At 39.1% G+C, this 19686-nt stretch overlaps 1 protein-coding gene across 5 annotated transcripts in view; it reads left to right on the plus strand.

Annotated features, from left to right (window-relative positions):
- ACACA (acetyl-CoA carboxylase alpha) overlaps window positions 1-19686 on the plus strand; it is a 202888-nt gene that overhangs the window by 25136 nt on the left and 158066 nt on the right. For all 5 annotated transcript variants that reach the window (XM_080923502.1, XM_080923501.1, XM_080923500.1 and 2 more), the window contains 7 exons: window positions 2423-2555; window positions 3912-4050; window positions 8874-8983; window positions 10109-10190; window positions 12200-12298; window positions 15023-15129; window positions 18047-18157. In XM_080923502.1, coding sequence (XP_080779628.1) covers window positions 2423-2555; window positions 3912-4050; window positions 8874-8983; window positions 10109-10190; window positions 12200-12298; window positions 15023-15129; window positions 18047-18157 — 781 coding nt within the window. The remainder of the gene's footprint in view (window positions 1-2422; window positions 2556-3911; window positions 4051-8873; window positions 8984-10108; window positions 10191-12199; window positions 12299-15022; window positions 15130-18046; window positions 18158-19686) is intronic.

Here is a 19686-nt window from a genome sequence, read left to right on the forward strand (position 1 = left end):
CATTGTCCCTTTCTTTAAAATCACCTAATTAGCTATTGGAAAGATATTAACATTTCTTATTTATTAATTTTTATTTAATACGCATGTGTGTGTGCCTGTGAGTATGTATGTACACATTTGCATGCAGATGTCCATGGAGGCCAGAAGAGGGCCCCAGATCCCCTGGAACTGGAGTCAGAGACAGTTGTGATCCACTATGTGGGTGCTGGGAACTGAACCTAGGTACTCTGGAAAGCAGCAAAATGCTTTTAACCATCAGCTACCGTAGTGAGGCCTTGTGGTGCGTACCTGTTATACCAGCGATAGGAAGGCTGAAGCACGAGGCTTGAGGGGCACATACAGAGTGAACTCCAGGCTAATCTGAGCTACAGAGTAAGGTCTTGTTTCCAGCAAAGAAACCAACAGAAAGCTACCTTAAGTTGTTGACAAGGGTGAGGAGAGAGCTTATCCATTGACTTTTATAGATATCCTGACAGAAGATGATTATTTGTCTTTTTCAAATCTGAAAGACTATATAGGTTTTAGGAAAAACAATATTAAGATTTTGGTGCCATTTCTCCAAAAGATGCAATTCCGAGGGATGAAGAAAGAAATAGTTTCACATTTAAAATCAGAACCAAGAATGGAAAATAACTGTAAAATTTGAAACAAAGCAACCAAAGAATCAGGCCTCTTAATCATTTCATTTATGTATGTATGTATGTATGTATGTATCTATGTATCTATGTATGTATCTATGTATGTATTTATTTAATTTTATTATGAGACAGTGTCTCACTGTGAAGCTCTGGCTGGCCTGCAGCTTGCTCTGTAGGGATTGTGCTAGGATTAAAGGTTGTCACTTCCACACTTGACCTTCTTATTTTCATGATGGTTTGTTTCATTTTTCTTCTCCCAAGTCCTGTATCCCTTACTTCTTATTCACTTAGATTACAGAATGTTAGAATGTCAGTATCTGTTTTTCTCTTACTTCAGATATATAGAATCTTTTGTGTGTCTTTGTTTTTTGAGACAGTCTTACTGTATAGCCCTGGCTGTCCTAGAACTCACTTTGTAGACTAGGCTGGCCTCCAACTGAGAGATCCTTCTCCCTTTGCCTCCTGAATTCTGGGATTAAAGGCTTGTACCACCATGCCTGGTAAGATTTATTTAATCATATATTTTCTCTTTTGTGATATACTTTGTGGCCTACTATTTATCTTAAAAAATAATTTAGTTTAAAATTTATTATTGTGCACATGGAGTGTGTTTGGGTGTGGGTGCCACAAAGCACAGTGGAGGTCAGAGGATAACTTCGTGATTCTCACCTTTCATCTTATGTGAGTCTCATAGATTGAACTCAGGCTTGCAGGCCAAGCACCTATACGCACTGAGCCATCTTGCCAGGTTAAAAATAATATGGAGTTGCACACAGTGGTGTATACCTTTAATCCTAGCACTTGGGAGGCAGAGGCAGGCAGCATGTGTTCCAGGCCAGCCTGGTGTATAGAGTGAGTTCCAGTACAGCCAGGGCACAGAAAAATCTTGTCCCAAAACAAAAACAAAAACAAAACTACAAAAAGTGTTTGGAAACCTGCCAACATGAAGCAAAGATAGGCTCTAGGCCTTCTGTAGCCTATGTCTAGCTATGCCTTGTTTACGCAGCCCTTCTAGGCCTTCTGTTGCCTGTCTAAGTTTGCCGCTTTGCTTCTTTAGCCCTTCTGTTCTCCTCTCCCCCATATCTATTCTGCTTAATTTCATGTTCTTTTTTTCCTTTTAGAAAAAGGTTAAAAAAAATGTATATGGGGGTGTTCTGACCACATGTATCCACATACTACATATGTGCTTTGTGTCCTCAGAGGCCAGATGAACTGGCATTACAGATGGTTCTGAGCTAACACTTGGGAATCTAGCCTGGGGCCTTTGGAAGAGCATCTAGTGCTCTTAACCAGTGAGCCATTTTTCCAGTCATCCCCTTCTTAGGTTTATTTATTTTATGTGTATGAGTGTTTTGAATGAGTGTGTGTCTGTGCACCACATGCGTGCCTGGTGTCTACCGAAGTAAGTAGAGGGATTCAAACCCCTGGACTTTGCTGGCAGGTACTGAAATTATGTTCAGGTTTTGTTTTGGAACAGCAAGTATTCCTAACCACTTGGTTACCTCTGCAGCTTCTTGTTTTCATTGTCTTAATACAGGAATCTCATTTTTTAGCCCATATTGGCCTGAAACTCTTGGCAGTCCCCCCAAAGTCTCACATGCTGGCACGACAGACCTGACCCCTCATGTCCACTAAGGATTGTTTCCTGTGAACTAGCAGCATGTCGACTCCACAAGGGTCCTGGGGAAGTGTTGTTAAAGCATGGTTGTGAAAGGAAGGTTTTCAGAAGATGCAGGTGTTATGAAGAAATACTGTGTAAAGTTTCTTTTGGCTTCTCTGTATAGATCCAGTATGTCTGGCTTGCATCTAGTAAAACAAGGTCGAGACAGAAAGAAAATAGACTCACAACGAGATTTCACTGTGGCTTCACCAGCAGAATTTGTTACTCGTTTTGGGGGAAATAAAGTGATTGAGAAGGTAAGTTAAACTCACTAAACTATTTTGCTTAAAGTATGTGAGATTTCATGTCTAAATCTGTTGTTTCTGTTTGTTCAAAATGGTTTTTAGGACTTTGCCTTTTTATGCAGGGCTGTCTTTTCTGTCTCCTTAGCATGCTACTAATACATAATCTTACTTCTCGTTGATATGTTTACATACACTCGCGCGCGCGCGTACACACACACACACACACACACAATATGCATATATATGGCAGTTTGGTCATCGTTGATAAGGAGTTGAAACTGCTTCTAATGTTCTTTTTGAAAGATCTTGTGGGTGTTTTTGGTTTTTTGGTGTGTGTGTGTGTGTGTGTGTGTGTGTGTGTGAAGGGTGGGGGGGAGAAGGAGAGAAGAGGGAGAGAAAGAGACAGATAGGATTTCTCTGTATATCCCTGGCTGTCCTAGAACTTACTCTATAGACCAGGCTAGCCTGAAACTCAAGAGGCTAGCCTACCTCTGCCTCCCAATTTAATCTTCTGGGATTAAAGCTTGCACCACTATTACTACAGCTCGATCTTGTGGTTTCACAGGCAGAGCTTCTTTAACCTGGCAGGGAGGGGTTGGGAATAATTGGTTACCTTGTACAGTGCCAGTGGGAAGATAAATGTGACAGCACTGGATTTAAAGAGGCAGAGAGAGTCTCACAAGAGAAGACAGATAGACTTAGGTTTCCTGGCTCTGACTAGGAATTTGAGGTGTTTAAAGAAAACACACCACTGGGAGGTGGACATAGGGAGATCAAAGGTTTGTAGTTTATATAATGAAACTCTTTTGTCATTTCCCCTGCCTGTGAGATATGCAGGGGTATGGTTGCAAGATATACATAAGGGGATGGAGGGCTTATTTACAGAAAATTTCCAGGATTATTTGATTTTTTTAGGTTTTTCTTGTGACCACAAAGCTGAGCAGTTTCTTTCACTCTAAAGCACTCTGGGTGCAGCATTTTGGAAGGCAGCAATTGGTGCCAAGATCTCTTATTACAATAGAGAATAGTATGTAGTACCACACAGTCTAACCTTCCCCCATTTCTTATTGGATATACATTATGTTTCTTAGTAACAGATAGTTATGACTGAATAATTTACAAACACATAATGTAAGTATATGATTTATTTATTTTGGGAAATGAAGTTTGAAAGGAATTAGTTCTAGCTAGCACATGTTTCAATATTGCTTGATCTTGTAGGAGTTGTTTCTCAGCAACTCTTACTAGTAACAGTTCTTGCTTGAACAAAGGGAGATATGTAAAAATGTATCCTTGTTTTTCTTTTTTTCCCTTTCTTGGCTACCTTTTCTTCCATTCCCCATTTCATATCCCTACCCTACCTCCCAGGTTCTTATCGCCAACAATGGTATTGCAGCAGTGAAATGCATGCGGTCTATCCGTCGGTGGTCTTATGAGATGTTCCGAAATGAACGTGCCATCCGATTTGTTGTCATGGTTACACCTGAAGACCTTAAAGCCAATGCAGGTGAGATCCTGGCTTCATGTCACATTAGGTATAAAACACTAAGTAGACCTTGTGTAAGTAGGAGAATGTCACCCTAGGGTGATTTCCAAGCCCAAGTCTGCCAGGGAAATCCTATGCAAAGATTTCTCTTTTAAAAAGATGTCAGTAATAAAAGTAAATAAATAATAAGGTGTATCAATAATAGACACACAAAAGCGATAATACTTAGCAAACTACACAGGTCTCTGTATTCTGAGGTCAGGAGACAGAAGTTTAGCACAAGCATTTGATTTGAACTGTGAGGTGTATGACTTTTCTAGTGTTAAGTATTTGTTAGGGTCAGTACTTTAGTGTTTTTAACTGAAAATGTTTAACTGAAATAGAATTTTTTTCCTTATGATTTGTGGAATTAGAGAATATTATAGAATAAAGATTCCCATTTTTCTCCTACCACTGAGAGAGACCCAAATGGGTTTTCCCTACTTTATTATTATTATTATTATTATTATTATTATTATTATTATTATTATTATTATTATTTGGAAACACAGTCTTATCATGTAGCTTTGGCAGGTCTGGAACTCACTATTAGACCATGCTGGTCTCAAACTCAAAGGGATGTGCCTGTCTCTGCCTTTGAACTTCTGGTATTAAAGGCATATACCATTATATGCCACCCTTACCCCATTTTATTTGTTTGTATTTTATGTATATCTATTTTGCCTGCATATATGTCTGTACTGTGTGTGCAGGACCTGTAAAAACTGGAAGGGGGCATCAGATTTTCTGGAAATGTTACAGACAGTTGGCTTTTTGTGGGTGCTAGCAACAGAACCTGGGTCTTCTACAAAAAACCAAGTGCTCTTAATCTTTGAAGCATCTCTCCAGTTTTTTTTTTTTTTTTTTTTTTTTTAACACACCTTTAATCACTATCTGAAGTTAAAAAGCACACAGGTATAAAAAAAAACATTTCAGGGCCTATTTTGGCTTGAAAATATTGTCTAATGTTGATAATTGTATTAAGACAATTCCTAAGAAGTAATATTATTATTTCATCTTATTTTAAAACAGAGATGTCACGGATTGCTAAAAAGCAAATGTTGGTATCTGAAATGATTTAGATGCATCTTTTAATATCTCTGCACTACCATTTGTGTGCCTATAAAACAAAATCCATAAGGATGAAGTCTTATACTAAACATAGACTACTTGATTGGATTTCAGTTTTCCTAGTCCATTTGTACCTGGTATGCCTGTTAGTTATTTATTTAATCATTCTACAGTCATGAAGACCCATAGGAACCCAATGTGATCTTGCTCTAGGAAACGTGTTTCAGTCTAATGAGATAAGTGCCATGGTAGCTACATGTCCGAGGGTTCTGTGAGAACCCCGAAATGAGATAGCTAATGGATGATGCTTAGAAAGACACTTTCATAAAGAACTCATGCCTTCAAGATAGGTAAGACTTGTGAGAGTTACAGAAAAACGAAGGTTATACCAGGAAGAAAAAACAGCAAATGATGGTACAATGTAAGCACTCTTCTAGAAATTGTATGTGGAAATGGTGTATTGTTAAAATGTAAGATACAATATAGGATTTCCCAGGAGAGCCTTGTTTTTCATCCTTAAAGGTCACACTTCATGTTATATATATATTCATATATATATTCACACACACATATATATATATATATATATATATATATAAACATGTCTATGTTTGCATATATGTGTATTGGACATTTAAGTTACATATTTTAAAATAGATGCAGCCTATAAAAATAGTGTTAATGAACTTTTCTCATCTACCTATTATCCAGGATCAGCAATTGCCATCTTAAGGCCATGTTATGTGTATGGGTGTGCATGCTGCATATATGTTTATATACTACTTATATGCTTAGAAAAAAGTGTTGTTGGATTGCTTGGACGAGAGCTGCTTGCTGTGTGGGTGCTGGAAACTGAACTTACATCCTCTGGAAGAACAAACAGTGCTCTTTAACCATTAAGCCATCTCTCTAGCCCAGTATCTAGTTTCTGTATGTGATGCTACTGTCACTCCTTCTCCATTTCCAATTATGCTCATATTAGATACCATGTATTCCATATGTGTATATGTGCAGATATATAGATTCTTTTTTAAAAATTTTATGTGAGTTTATGTGTACTGTGCACACGCGCACGCACGTGTGTGTGTGTGTGTGTGTGTGTGTGTGTGTGTGTGTGTGTGTGTGTGTACAGAAGTTAGCAAAGGCCCAAAGAGGAAATCTGATTCCCTGGAACAGGAGTTAAATGGTTGTAAACCACTATGAGGCTGCAATATGTGTTCTTGACCAGTGAGCCAACTGGCCCAAAGGTTTTTGTTTTGTTGTTGGTTTTAAAAGAAAACGAATTAAAAAACCCAACAAGTTAACTTGGATGATTCTGTGAGTGACTAGAAAGTCTTGTTTGAGGAAGAACAGTTATATGATGCAGGTGAAGTTTTAAGGTGTGTGAATCATTGCAGATATACAGAGTTGTTAATACTGCCTTCCAAAGAACAGCTCGAAAATAAAGAGGGCCAAGTGTGACATCTCATGGAAGGTGTGAGGGATAGACTCAGGATGCTAAGTCCATGAACCTAGCTGAGAAATGAATAAAGAGATAAAAGAAAAATGGAAAAGACAAGTTGGGGCCCAGGTGGGGGGAGGGCTGGGTGGCAGAGTGCAGCTTGCCTAGCATCCTTGAGGCCCTGGCTTTGAGTCTTAGTGCCATGAGACAAAAAGAGAGTTGGAAAGGCCACATGTGTCAGCAGTCAAACAAGTAAATGAGGCCAGAAAGACCAGAAGCCCATGTATTGATCGATGAAGAAGTCATTGGGCCATTGGTAACTTTGGAGAATTATTTCAGTGGGATACTCTAAGAGAGTATGAAGATTAATATAGGGTATTCAGGAGTAGGGGAAGTGATATGGAACCAATATGGACCACGTTTTAGGAATATTATGGGAAAGAAAAAAGAAAGGCAGTCACAATAGAGAACTCAAGAGAATTTTTTTTTTAAACTATTTTTAAAAAATGAGACAATTTTGTGATTTCTCTGGGCTGGCTTTGAGGTCCTGAGCTCAAGTGACTCTGCTGTCCCAGCCTCTCTTCTGACTACAGGGGGCAACATATTTATCATTCTTGTCAAAATGAAACAACTTCAGGCAGGCCTCAGGAGCATAGGTGGACAAAATTACATATATCTTCTGACTCAAATTCCTACTTCTTGGTATTTATCCTGAGGGGGGAAAAATCAGTAATGTCCTAGAATAAGTACCAAGAAGGCCTGTGGTTGGCCCAAGATTACTTTTGATTCCTTGTCACATGGACGTCTCAAAAACTGCCTGCTTCCTGTGGTTCCTTGTTACTGTGAAGGAACATTTAATCCCCTGTGCTGATGCTCTTCTAGAAAGAAACAGGTAGAAATAGAATGATAGAGAAGCTTTTCATACCAACAATGAAATTATGGGTGATTTTTATACTTGACTCAAGTTGTTGTCTAGTAGTTTTATTTAATAATTTATTTAACATAATAGTCACCTTTCAAAATTGTATAGCTCTGTGACTTTTGCAAATTTATTTAATAGCACAATTGTTTTTCAGTTTACACCCTTTTAAAAATTTTAATTATAAAAAAGGAATTTTAGATAGAATTGGTTATTAACATGAAGAGTGGCTTTCATCCTCTAAGACTGTATGTAGAGGAACAGGCAAAATTGACAGGATAATAATAGTTTCATAACTGAAAGTGTGTGTTCTGTGGGAGCCATGTAGCTTCTAGGGATGAAACTTAGGTTGTCATGCTTCAATTCAAGTGTACTTACCCACCAAGCCATGTTACCAGTTCCTCATTTCATAATATTATCTTAAGATATCTAGAAAAGCTGGAAAGGTGGATGATTCATGAAATAACAGGATGAATTTGAGTATAGTCATCATCAGTGACTGTGCAGGTTTGCTTTGTGTCCCTCTACTGATGTCAAAACCTGCAAATACTCAAGTCCCTTATGTAAAATAGTATAGTATTTGTTTGGAGACAGGCCCACGTGGCTCTTAGCATTCCTTCTGCCTAACCCAGAAATGCTGAGAGTACAGGGTGAGCTGCCACACCCAACTTTCCTGCATCTAAATGTATTATATGTTGTGCTGCTTAGGTAGAAATAATAAAGCTAAAAATGTCTTGTTCCCTCCCTTTCCCAAGTGCTTACTGTTAGTCATTGGTTAAGTCTGTATTTGTGGGCCAGTGAATAAGGCATGCTTGGCAGCTTTCGGAGTGCTTCCTTAATTATTAGAGCATGTATTCTAGAATAGTACTATTGATTGTAGTTACAGGACATAAGGAACTGATGGAGAAATATAGGTTATAAGATTAAAAAGGGAGATTTTTTTCTGTCTCTTAAAGCTTCTCTCTTTTAAACTCAGTATATTTTTATTTAAGGTATATGTGGTTCCTTCATTGTCCATGGAGGTCACTCAAGTTCAAGAGTACCTTTGTCTACCCCCTCCCCTATTTTCTTAGAGACTGAGATGTGTAGTATAATTCTTTTGGAGTTATTATGTTCCCTCTATAGAGAAGAAGCAAAAACTAACTTTAAAGAGAAATGTTTGAAAACTACTGCTTTAGGTGATTCCTTAATATATGGTTTAAAATCAGAATCTCCAACAAAATATATAGAAATTATCCTACTAATTTTATTTTTAAATTATGACATTTATTCTGTGGTTGTTAAGAATAGTCTCTGTCCTTACCATAGTTTTTCTCTGTCATAGTAATTTGGAAGAAATGTATGTTTTCCTCATTAATTTGTTTGTGTTTTCAGAATACATTAAGATGGCAGATCACTATGTTCCAGTGCCTGGAGGACCAAACAACAACAATTATGCAAACGTGGAATTGATTCTTGACATTGCTAAAAGGATACCTGTACAAGTAAGACTCTGAGAAACAGATCCACACTGCACACTTAGTCAGAAGGGTAGACTTGTATCCAGAGAAGTCAGTGTAAAGTCTCTTATGTGCATTGATGTTTTGCCTGCATATGAGTGTATGTGAGGGTGTTGGATCCCCAGGAATTGGAGATACTGATAGTTGTGAGCTGCCATGTGGGTGCTGGGAATTGAAATAAGGTCCTCTGTAAGAGCACTGTTAACTGCTAAGCCATCTCTCCAGCCCTGGAAAGTTTGTAAATACCTTTATATGAAATAACTAAAACAGACAAGGAAAGAAGACATGGAAAGAAAGGCACAGTTAAAAATAAACATAATAGCAATAGAATGTTGAGAAAGATTTTTCAGAGAATCTTGTTTTTATTCTGTGCATCTCACCTCCAAGCCATCTCAAGCATGTACAAGACTATTTATTTCCTACAGAATATCTTAGCTACGATATGGTGCTGTTTTAGAAAATTATTTCTTCCTTTCACATCGTGCTGTGAAGTTTAGAGTAAATACCTAAAAGCCCAACGAGGCAGAAAAGTCTAATGAAGTGGTTCTCACCCTTCCTAATGCTCCACCCTTTACTATAGTTTTTTATGTAGTGCTGACCCCAACCATAAATTATGCTACTTCATAACTCTAATTTTGCTACTGTTATAAATTGTAATGTAAACCTCTGTGTTTTCTAATGATCTTATGTGGCCCCTGTGAAAGTACTGCTCCACCTCCAAAGAAGTTGAGACCCACAGATTGAGAACTAGACTTGTGACTTTTCACCACTGTCAGGAAGGCAGAGTAGGGGCCAGACTGTGAAGACGGTCAGGGATTCTTTAGAAACCTCTAGAGAACCTGGCTGAAGGGCTATGGTTGTTTCCTAAAGAGCAAGACTTACGCTTCTTTCTGGTTCTGCTTGGACTTGCTCTCTTGAGGGCTTTTTCTGTAATCAGCTGCTTATTGTTATTCTGTGGAAGGTTTGCCAGCAGTCAGGCATAGCAGTTGAATTAACCACTGGGCTTCTGTGTTGTACCACATCTAGGAGGGCTGGCCTGGATACAGTAAGGCAGTTTGTAGCTTCTTGGTATCACTATTAAGAATGATTCACATTGTTATTCTGTTGTAGGCAGTGTGGGCTGGCTGGGGTCATGCCTCCGAGAACCCCAAGCTCCCGGAGCTACTCTTAAAAAATGGCATTGCTTTCATGGGTAAGTTATGGGCTACTCTGTTCCTGTTGTTCTTGTGTTTTGTCCATAATCTACTCTGTAGTCTTACTTTTGTTTGTTTTAAAACAGTAAGCAACTCTTAGTACAACCTTCTGTACTTAAAAAAAAAAAAAAAACCTTAATTAATATTTAGGTTTTTTAAAAATTACTTTTACTTTTTTTACAGTCCCCACCCCCCCATCTGCCCTTCCATAGTTCCTCATCCCACTCCTCTTCCCCCCTGTCTCCAAGAGGATGTCTCACTTTCCCAGCTAGGCCTCCCCACTCCCTGGGACTTCAAGACTCTCAAGGGTTAAGTGCATCTTCTCTCCCTGAGGCCAGACTAGGTAGTCCTCTGCTGTATGTGTGTTGGGGGCCTCTGACCAGCTAGTGTTTATGCCTGGTTGGTGACTTAGTATCTGAGAGATCTCCGGGGTCTGGGTTAGTTGAGACTGCTGGTCCTCCTTGGGGTCGTCCTCCTCCTCAGTTTCTTCCAGCCTTTCCCTAATTCAACCACAGGGTCTCCACCTTCAGTCCATTGATTGGGTGTTACTATCTGCGTCTGTCTCAATCAGCTGCTTGTTGGGCCTCATTTCCTGAAGACCCAGTTATACCAACCAGTCTTGGGCATATACCCAAAAGATACCCCACCACTGGGGTATGTGCTCAACTACATTCATAATTTAGTTTCTTAAGACAGGATTTCTCTGTACAGCCCTGGCAATCCTAGAAGTTTAGACCAGACTAGCCTCAAACTCCGAGATCTGTCTGCCTCCGCCTCCCAAGGCACGTACCACCAATGCTTGGCATCCCTTCATTTCTTAAGTTGTTTTTGTTTTTTGTTTTTTTAACTTGATGTTTTCTGTTACTGAGTCCTTTAGTCTGAGATACGAAAAAAATGGTTTTGAAACACTGACTATTTAAAAACTTTGCCCTTAGCATTAAGATAACATGTAGAAGAAAGACAGGTTTTTGATAGTAAAACTAACTCCTAGGATACCCTAGCAGTGTGCCTTTATTTATGAATTAGCCACTTTGCATTTATATGTATTTGTATTTTATATATATTTGCATATATTAAATGATATATTCTACCCTTGAGAGGTATTTCATTCAACCTTTTTTCTTTTATCATGACAAAAGGAAAAACGCAGGTTACATGGCTCCAGTTGTTTCTGTGTCAGGGTCCCTCCACAGTACTGATGATGCTTTCTTTGTAAGGATTATTAAAGGGGAAACAATCTCTTTGTTAGGTTTCCCAAGACCAAGTAAAGTACATTTCAAATGTAAACCCTAAAATTTTACCAGTTTTACTTTAGGATTTAGCTTTAGAGAAATGACTTTGTTACTTGGTTAATGTGGACCACAATTCACAAAAATTGTATTTTTCAGAAATTTAAAGATAGAATTTCTATATATTGGACTTTGCCTGTGTACTGGCTGGTTTTGTGTCAACTTGACACAAGCTGGAGTTATCACAGAGAAAGGAGCCTCAGTTGGGGAAATGCCTCCATGAGATCCAGCTGTAAGGCATTTTCTCAACTAGTGATCAACAGGGGGAGGACCCAGCCCATTGTGGGTGGTGCCATCCTTGGGCTGGTAGACCTGGGTTCTATAAGAAAGCAGACTGAGCAAGCCAGGAGAAGCAAGCCAGTAAGTGACATCCTTCCATGGCCTCTGCATCAGCTCCTGCTTCCTGACCTGCTTGAGTTCCAGTCCTGACATCCTCTGGTGATGAACAGCGATATGGAAGTGGAAGCTGAATAAACCCTTTTCTCCCCAACTTGCTTCTTGGTCATGATATTTTGTACAGGAATAGAAACCCTGACTAAGACGGACTGTGTGCACCATTGGATTCTAGAAACGATATAAAGATGTGTGGAAACATTGTGGGTATCATATGCCATAAGTGGGACAAAACAAATATAAAGATATATAAGACCAAATATATGTACCAGAAGAAGGCAGAGATACTGTTGTTAAGGCTCCTTTCTTGGCTTGTGTTGTTTTAGGTCCTCCAAGCCAGGCCATGTGGGCTTTGGGGGATAAGATTGCATCTTCTATTGTGGCTCAAACTGCAGGTATCCCAACTCTTCCCTGGAGTGGCAGTGGTAAGACATTATTTCTTTCTTTCTTTTTCTTTTTTTTTTGTTTCCTAGTGTGTGTGTTTGTGTGTGTGTGTGTGTGTGTTTGAGAGAGAGAGAGAGAGGTGTCTCTGTGTGTAATATATATATATATATATATATATATATATATATATATATATATATATATATATATATGCATACTTACACACACACACACACACACACACGCACACACACACACATATATATACATATATATGCATGCATATGTGTGAGGACAAAATGTCAAAGCCCTTTCTTCTCCATTCTCTACTGGTTAACCTAGTTTGTTCTTTCTCCCTTTCTTTTTTTATAAAGTTGATTTTTTTTCTTTTTTAAGATTTATTTTATTTATACAGATACATTGTAGCTGTCTTCAGACACCAGAAGAGGGCATTGGATCCTATTACAGATGGTTGTGAGCCATTATGTGCTTGCTAGGAATTGAACTCCGAACCTCTAGAAGAACAGTCAATGCTCTTAACCCCTGAGCCATCTCTTCAACCCCAACCTACTTTCTGATTCAGCTGTTCTAGCTAGCGAGCCTTTCCTGGTCTCTTCCCTGTCACTGACTTCTGAGTGCTGTGTTTATAATCAGTCACTGTACCTTCCTGTCTTTTGGGGTCTGAAGATCTGAACTCTGAGCCTCACACTAAACCATCTTCTCTCTAGCCTCCTTCTTTATATCTTAAGGTGTGAGAGGCTAAGTAGAATATGTGCCCTGGGCTTAAGTTGGTTTAGACTGAATTCAGATCCTTGGTAAGAAATAGAATGTCAGCCAGGGTGTGGGGTAAGGGTGTGGGTGGCACACACCTTTGAGCCCAGCATTCAAGAGGCAGAAGCAGGCAGATCCTTTGAGTTTAAGGTCAGCCTAGTGTACATAGTAAGTTCCAGGACAGCCAGGGTTATGTAGAGAGACCCTACCTTAGAGAGAGAGAGAGAGAGAGAGAGAGAGAGAGAGAGAGAGAGAGAGAGAGAGAGAGAGAATTTTTAGAAATAAAAGAATAGAGTCATCAATGGTTGGAAAGATGGCTCAGTGGTTAATACAGTTTGCTGTTCTTCCAGAGGATCTATGGTCAGTTCTCAGCACCCACACTAGGCAGTTCACAGGCAGCCCATCTGGTGGATCTCTTTGAGTTCAAGGTCATCCTGGTCTACAGTGTGAGTTCCAGGATAGCCAGGACTACACAGAGAGATCCTGTCTGGAAAGACAAGCAAACAGAGAGAGAGAGGGAGGGAGGGAAGGAGGGTGGGAGAGAGAGAAAGAGAGAGAGAGAGAATCTCTTAGCTTAAAACTCTTGTGATTTTTATTATATTTTAGGAATATACATTGAGTATTAGGTACAGATATTAAACCGAGTTCTGGAATGATACAGTAACTTGATTTGGAGAGACTCCGGGAAAACATTTTGGTAGGGGTTGGGTAGGCTGGCAGCACCCTCCGGCAGGCTTGTTAGGTGAAGTAAGATGTCAGTAATGCCTGGGGAGTAATGTAGATCACTAGCAAGAGCCCTGATCTTACTTGCTTAGATGTGTACCTGCCTGCCAGTGTTTTGTATGCATGCAAAGATGAGGTCAGTGGTCACCTTCCTCCCATAAGGAGGGATAAAAAGAAAAATTGAGAAATAATGTATTCTTGCCAGTTCTTTGGAGTTTTCTTTTTTTAAGCAAGTAGTAATAATAATATAAACCTCACCTTTTTTTGCACTCACACACAAACACATTAAAACCTTTTAAGAATAGGAATGACCATTGTCTTGAGACTGAAAAGATTTGAACCCTTGTTCTTCTGGCTCTCCAGGGAGAGGATTGCCATATCCTCTCCAGACCTGCTGGGTCAAATGGTTTAAAAGGTTGAATTTGTTCTTGTTTGAATGGAGAGACTGTAGTGTTCTCCTTGGAGCTGAATACAGAGACATTCAGGGAGCATAGCGTCATGACTCTGCTGAGACCAATAAAACTGCCATTTCCATTTCCAGAGACTCATAAAGATTGAATTATTTCTCAGACCTCTGGCCCCAGAGCAGGCCTCAAAACATTGAAAGTATTTTGCCTGTGTGTTGCCGTGAGAAATCTGCCATGCTTTTCTTTCTTTTCCTTTCCCCTTTCTCTTTGCTTCCACTCTATCCCCCTCCTTGCATCTGTGTAACTAGGTCTCTGCTCACACTCCTGGATCTTTCTAGTATAAGCACCCAAATTCTAGCCCGTGTTATAGCTGAATAATCTCATCTCCAAGAACTGATCAAGGTTTTACTCTATTTTTTTATTCCCCGTCCCCCATCTACCTTTAATTTTGGCAAATACAGTAATATTTTAAAAAAAGATTTATTTATTTTATGTATATGAATGTTCTATCAGTATGTACACCTGCAGGTCAGAAGAGGGCATCAGCATCAGATCCTATTATAGATGGATGTGAGCCAATATATGGTTGCTGGGAATTGAACTCGGGACTGAAGAGTAGATGGTGCTCCTAATTTCTGAACCATCTCTCTAGCCCCCAGCACAATAGGTTTTAATGGAAGGTATATAGCCAAGTGTGTGGAACATATTTGTAATCCATGCAATCAGGAAGCAGAGGCAGGAGGATTGCAAGTTCAAGACCAGTCTTCACTACATATCGAGTTTGGGTTCAGTATAGACTACTTATCCTTTTAAGATTGGCACAAGCTCTCATAGATGGTCTCAAATTATTATTGTCTATTGTAGGTCTTCGAGTGGACTGGCAAGAAAATGATTTTTCAAAACGCATCTTAAATGTTCCACAGGATCTGTATGAGAAAGGCTATGTGAAGGATGTGGATGATGGACTGAAGGTAAGTTATTGACTCTGGGGCGGTCAGTTCTAGTTACAAATACAGGGATTCAAAGTCAGATTCATGACATGCTAACAGGAGAGTTGTAAGGCCAGGATAAATATTTCTTAAGTATGGAGTGAGGAAGTGACTTTAAACTTAAATAATTTATTTTTGAAGAGGACTGGTGACCTGCAGATCAGTTCTTGGATGATTAATTGTTTTAAGGAGGCACTGATTTTTCCTCTCCACCAGCTATTAGTAGAGGTACTTGTAAAAGATGGCTCGTGTATACAGCAACAATGAAATTTATAGGATGAGTGGAGAGTTAGCTAACAAGGCTTCTTCCTCCTATCTGGTAATTGGCAGTGCTGAGTAACCAGACTTTCCTCCATAGAGAAAGTATTTATCACTTCGCTTATTACATGGCTGAGAGCTCACAAAGAGCATGTGTTCTGTGTTGTGGGCTGATTTCAGAAGAGATTGAGTAACCATGCCCCATTTCTCCTTCCAAATTGGCCAGTCAAATAACTTTTCCCCTTGAGGAGGAGTGAAGGAGAGAGACTGATAGGATTGTTACTCTAACTATTATCCATCTCTGTAGCAGTGTGACCCACACCGTCACCCTTTATTACCTTACAGTTCCCTCCAGTTTGTCTTCTACTTGTGAACTAGTTGGAAGCCTCAGTTATGCTTTTTGGTGGATAATGCAAGAGGCATCTTATGAAGATATGCTATTTTAATCTGGCTTGAATGTTGCTAATTCAGGAGCATGCTCAACAGTTAGTTTGGTTTGTTCTATTGTTTGTTCTAGACGCTAATCATCCTACAATTTTAATAAGCAATATCCTAATATACTTACATATTTAAAATACTGTTTGCTATAATTTGCTGAAGAGTAGATTTCCAAATTTGCAAAGAGTTTTAAAAAGAACTAGTTATTTTGCTTATCAATTAAAAAGTTTGTTTTTTCTGGTTATAATTATAAGAAGTCTAGAGATAGTGATGAAACCCTCCATTAAGAAATCATCTCTAAGTCAGGCAGTATTGGTGCATACTTTAATCCCGGCACTAATGAGGCCAGCCTGGACTACAGAGCCAGTTCCAAGGCAGCCAAGGATATACGAAGAAACCATGTCTTGAGCACCCTACCCTCCCCAAAAGAAAAAAATCTCTGTTAATTTAATGATTTATTTTCTTTTAGCTCTTTTTGTTCTGTTTTGAGTCAAGTTCTCATCCTGTAGCCCAGGCTAATCTGAAACTCACTATATAGTCTATGTTAGCCTCAGATTCATGTACTCCTCCTGCTGCAGCTTACAAAGTCTCGGGCTTACAGTCTTGTGCCACAATTCCCTGCTCATACATTTTTTAAAAAAAAGGTCTCCCTTGCTGGCCTCAGCAGGTTATCCTTTGTTTTTTCTCTATAACATTTTATAGGTATTTTATCTATATGTATATCTGCACATCAGGTGTGTACATTGCCCATGAACGCAGGGGTAGGCATTGAACCCCCTGTAACTGGAGTTACAGATGGCTGTGAGGCATGATGTGGGTGCTGGGAATCAAATTCTCAGTCATCTAGAAGAGTAGCCAGTGCTCCTGACTGCTGAATGTTTCTACAAGCTCCAACCCCTAACTCCTAAATCCTCTTTTGAAGGAAATGGATTATGTACACTCCACAGGACAGTGAGCTGGGAGGTAGCTAGTCCTGTTTGTACCATTCTATCTCTCTGATTGTCACCTGGTGACAGTTGATAAAATTTATCTTCCTGTTAAATTTGTTTATGTGAGTACAGGAGAGGAGAAGGAACTGCAAGTGGACAACCTACTGGTATAACTTAAAATTTAGATTTTAGCGGGGGTTATTGTGATGATATATGCTTTCAATCTTAGTACTTGGAAGACTGGGGCAGAAGGATCACTGTGAACTCAAGACTATCCTGAGCTATGTAGTTAAAGGCCAGCCTGGGACAGAGAGCCAAAGGTCTTTCTCAAAAAAGGCCTTTCTGATCATACTTTCAGAAGCTATTTCTACAATGTTGCAAAATCTTGAAAGCCTGGAATATTTTCATAAAAGGATGATTTGGTTATTTAAAATTTTTGTTAACTCAATTTACTTTAATATGGTTTCATTTTTTTCCCCATGACATTATATATAAAAGCTTCCTTATTTCTTCTGATAACTACCTTGCCTGGCCATTCTTAAGGTCCCAATAACTTTTTAAATAGATTTCATATAAGCTGTCCATTCTGGCATAGCTTCAAACCACACATACATAAGATTTGGTAAGTCAGACTTTTAAGTATCCAGAATTTTTTCTCCTGTTTTTACTCTTTATTAAAGATAAAAGTAGCAAAACCCCAAAATATTATCAAAATTAGTCAGAAATCTAAGTTTATCTTGAGGGTGAGCTTAGTATATGAAGTTGTAAAGAAGAGACAGGAGTTTCAGGAACTTGTAAGCTGCCTAGTGTGTAGGGCTGCAGGGTTTATTTATTTTTAAGACAGGGTCTCTCTACATAACCCTGGCTGGCCTGGAACTCACTATGTAGACCAGACTGGCCTCAAAGTCACAGAGATCTGCCTGCTTTTCCCTCTCAAAGGCATGTGCCACCATGCCTGGGTAGTGACTCCCCCCTTCTTTCTTTCCTCTTTTTTTCTTTCTTTTCTTTCCCTGCCAGCCTGCCTGCCTGCCTTCCTTCCTTCCTCCCTTCCTCCCTTCCTGTTTTGTTCCCTTTATGTAGCCCTAGCTATCCTAGAACTCTCTATGTAGATCAGGCTAGCCTTACAGAGACACACCTGCTGCTGCCTGTTGAGTGTTGGGATTAAAGGCATGTACCATTATGCCTAACTCTTTAATGACTTATTCTTAAATGGAGAAAATACCAATTCTTTTCTCTACTAATATAACTGTTTCTTCTTTCTCTTTTTTCTGAAGGCAGCTGAGGAAGTTGGATATCCCGTGATGATCAAGGCCTCAGAGGGAGGAGGAGGGAAGGGAATCAGAAAAGTTAACAATGCAGATGACTTCCCTAACCTCTTCAGACAGGTAGAGTACAAGTTGATTTTGCTTGTTTGAACTGCCATGTATATCAGAGATTTAATTTATACTGTACCTTAGATATATAGAAAATGTCAAGTTTATATTTTTATGTGTATGTAATCTAAGCTTTGTCCATAGCCTTTACCTGATTATTCATAGGAATGGAGGGAATTAATGAAATATCTAATTGAATGTAATTCTAGTCACTTATGTAATTCAATTATTAGGTATATAGCTCCTTTCTGCATGGTATATACTGCTCACAGTATCTTATGGCAAGAAGAGACAGTGTTTTTATACTCTGTGTTGTTTTGACTTTGTAGGTAAGGGTGTGTGGTATGGTGGGATGATCCTCATCAGTTTGCCCGTATGTTGGCCAGATGCAAGCTCTCTGATAGGCTTTACCTTACATCATACAAAGTTGACTGGAGTCCCTTGAATTTCTACCACATCTTCTATCTTCTTGGCCCAGCAGCCCATGTTCTCGACTATGCTGTGTGGCCATCCCACCCTCACACAGGAACCTAATTGTATGTGTGCCTTAGTATGGGTGCCTCAGAGAGCTTATCCTATGGTTTCTCGGCCTTAGCCTTGCTTGATGTGGCCATACTATAGGTAATGTAAAAGGGAGACAAAATGCTTCATTGTTCTGCCCTAAGAGTTATCTTCACATGCTTGATTTTTTTTTTCTTTTTTCTCTTCTTCTACTATTACTCATGGAAATGTGTCAGGAAGAAGAAAACTGGCCACAGGTCTTACTTTGTCATGTTGCTAGCCTTCTTCTCACACTTCATCCCATCCTTTTGTGTAGATGCCCCTACTTACCTTCCATTTGCCCCACTCCCTTTTCAAAAACCATTCAGTGGCAAATTTCTTGCTTAGTTATTAGGAGATAAGAGGAAAAGCCATGGTTTGATAAAGAAAGCTTAAAAACTATTGTCTTACTACATTTTATTCTTAATAGTATTCAGAAGTTTATTATTACCTGTCCTTTTCATTATGTTTCTATTGTAACATTTAAATTTGTAGTTAAAGTAATGTTTGATGGAGTGCCGAAAAAAGGCTTGCTTTCCTAATGTAAAATCATTTTAATCAATGATAACACAGATATTTCATAACTGCGTTTTAGTTTGAAATTAAGTATATGAAGACTCTAGGACACTAAAGATTTGTTTTATATGAAAGTCCCTAATTTCTAATAATAGCCAGCTAGATCAATCTTTCCATTTAAAAAAAAAGCAATTAAAATTGCTGAGTCATGGGGCTAATTTAATTGTTTAGGAGGTAGAATGTTTGCTCTGCATGCAGAATGTCTTAGGTTCAAGTCCTGGTTCTGTATAAACCATTCATGGTGTATACCTGTGTTCTCAGCAGTGATATATACACTCAACCACTTGCATTGGCGCGAGTGCATGCACGAGCACACACACACACACACACACACACACACACACACACACACACGGTGTTAGCAGGAGAATCAGATGGTATTATGCATGTTCAAGGTAGTATCAGAGAGTAAGAAGATCAGAAGT

Source organism: Micromys minutus, assembly GCF_963924665.1.
Source record: "Micromys minutus genome assembly, chromosome: 10".
In the NCBI taxonomy this organism is placed as follows: domain Eukaryota; kingdom Metazoa; phylum Chordata; class Mammalia; order Rodentia; family Muridae; genus Micromys; species Micromys minutus.